The 2,111-nt window shown below is 39.9% G+C and overlaps 1 protein-coding gene across 1 annotated transcript; it reads right to left on the bottom strand.

Annotated features, from left to right (window-relative positions):
- Positions 1–557: 557 nt before the first annotated feature.
- Positions 558–1,035, bottom strand: LOC100950985 (40S ribosomal protein S15-like). The gene is made up of 2 exons (XM_003800649.1): positions 932–1,035; positions 558–891 (listed from the first exon to the last, which is right to left on the bottom strand). Exons 1-2 carry the CDS (start codon positions 1,033–1,035, stop codon positions 558–560), a joined length of 438 nt encoding a protein of 145 aa, XP_003800697.1.
- Between the last annotated feature and the right edge of the window lie 1,076 nt (positions 1,036–2,111).

Raw genomic sequence — 2,111 nt, 5'->3', positions numbered from 1 at the left:
GTAACTGTAGTTCTTCAAAATGTATGAAAAATCATATACGATTAAAAATGTTCTAACAGAAAGATACTTTATTAGCAAAATTATCTGCAATCTTTCCAACTCAATAATTTACTTAACCTAATGTTAGGGGTGCAGTTTCTTCAGGATGGACCCAAGTAGTTTCACTTTAAGGACAGCTGGGCGTTTATGTGGGATGCAGGGTAGAAAGTTCCTTACTACTACCCATTTTCTAGCGGATGTACTGTCAGCTTGCTTTCATCAAATTTCTACACATGGTACAGGGCAGTTATTCTACTATTATTATTATAAGCTAATCTGTCTCATGGAAAAATTAATCTGAAAAAAATCAGGTTAAGTGCTGTGTTTACTGATCTTCCACTGTCTTAGACTAAATAGGCACAAAATCAAAAACTGTAATTTCAATGTATATTCGAAGACATTGAATTTTCGGGTACTTAGTAAATGTAAAAGTTGTCATAAATGCTTTAGATAGCATATTTACATGCTATGTCCTTTTTTTTTTAAAACTGGAGAAGTGTCTTTATTGGCTGGGCAGCCTACTTGAGGGGGATGAAGTGGGAGGCGTGTGTGGCCCCAATGCCAGGCCGGCCATGCTTCGCAGGCTTGTAGGTGATGGAGAACTCCCCTAGGTAGTGACTGATCATCTCAGCCTTGATCTCTACCTGGCTGAAGGTCTGGCCATTGAAGGCGCCCACCATGCTGCCCACCATTTCAGGTAGGATGACTGTGTCCAGCAGGTGTGTCTTCATTACCTCTGGCTTCTCCTTGGGTGGTGCTTCCTTCTTGGCCTTATAGAAACACTTCAGCAGTGCGTGCTGCTTGCAGCTCAGGCCTTGGTTCAGCTGCTGCTGCTGGCGGGCACTGTATAGCCGCATCAGCTGCTCAGAGGACATATCAGCCACTATATAGCTGCATCAGCTGCTCAGAGGACATATCCAGCGACTGGTGGAGGTCCACACCACAGTAGGTGAACTTGTGGAAGGTCCATTTCTTCTTTTGCTCCACTTCTGCCATCTTGTTGCCTTCCCAGAAAAGACCGGTGCTATCTTCTTTTGAAATACTATATTTACAACTTGGTAAGGTCAATATAGCACCTGGGTGGCCCAGGGATTTATCAGAACTTTAATTGTGCTCAATATTAATGGCATAATCTTTGACAGGAGGAGGTCACAGGAAAACTATCAAACTATTTTAAAAAGCCCCTCTTTTACTGAGGCATAACATTTAATAAACCACATATTTTTAAAGTGTATAATTTCATAAGATTATAAATGTGCATAGCCATGAAACTATCACATTTTAAGAAAGGAAAAAACTGCATTAAAATTGTAATACTTAAGTTATGTTTGGCTTCTGCAATTACAAGTGATATAAGATATAATATAAGCTGGGCATGGTAGCTCACACATGTAATCCTAGCAGTCTGGGAGGCTGAGGCAGGTAGATTGCCAGAGTTCAGGAGTATGAGACCAGTCTCTAAAAATAGCTGGATGTTGTGCTGGGCACCTGTAATCCCAGCTACTTGGGAGGCTGAGGTGAAAGGTCTGCTCCAGCCCAAGAGTTTGAGGTTGAACTATGATGCCATCGCACTCTACCCAGGGCCACAAAGTGAGACTGTGTCTCAAAAAACAAACAAACAAACAAACAAAAAACAATATACAAGATAACACAACAAATGTTATTGGTATATGTTAGGTATTACAATTTTTATACAGTTTTTTTCTTGCTTAGACTATGTATACTATTTTTTGTATCTTCTATAGATGATTATGTCATCTCTGAATAGAGTTTAATTCTCTTTTTCTAATTTGGACCCTTTTATTTCTTTTTCTTCCCTGATTACATGGGCCAGAGTCTCCAGTGCAAATTTGAATAGACGTGGTGGTGAAAGTAGATGTCCTTGTCTTGTACTGAATCTTAGGGGAATATTCAGTCTTTCATCATTACATAGGATGTTAGCTACAGGTTTTTCACAGATGCCCCTCATCAAGCTGAGGAAGTTTCCTTGTATTCATTATTTATCTAGAGAAGTAAGGTAAATCATGGGGAAAATGGGAAGAGAGGGGATATCAAGAGAGAGGGGATAGATA

The sequence above is a fragment of the Otolemur garnettii genome, unplaced genomic scaffold, assembly GCF_000181295.1.
Source record: "Otolemur garnettii isolate 467f Iridium unplaced genomic scaffold, OtoGar3 scaffold00180, whole genome shotgun sequence".
NCBI lineage: Eukaryota > Metazoa > Chordata > Mammalia > Primates > Galagidae > Otolemur > Otolemur garnettii.
This window is presented reverse-complemented; position numbering and strand designations above follow the sequence as displayed.

Excerpts from the sequence above, each read along its gene's own strand:
- LOC100950985 (XM_003800649.1), bottom strand. The coding sequence starts at position 1,035 with ATGGCAGAAGTGGAGCAAAAGAAGAAATGGACCTTCCACAAGTTCACC. Across the intron at positions 892-931 it reads TCCTCTGAGCAGCTGATGCA|GCTATACAGTGCCCGCCAGC; the intron begins GCTATATAGTGG and ends GCAGCTGATGCG.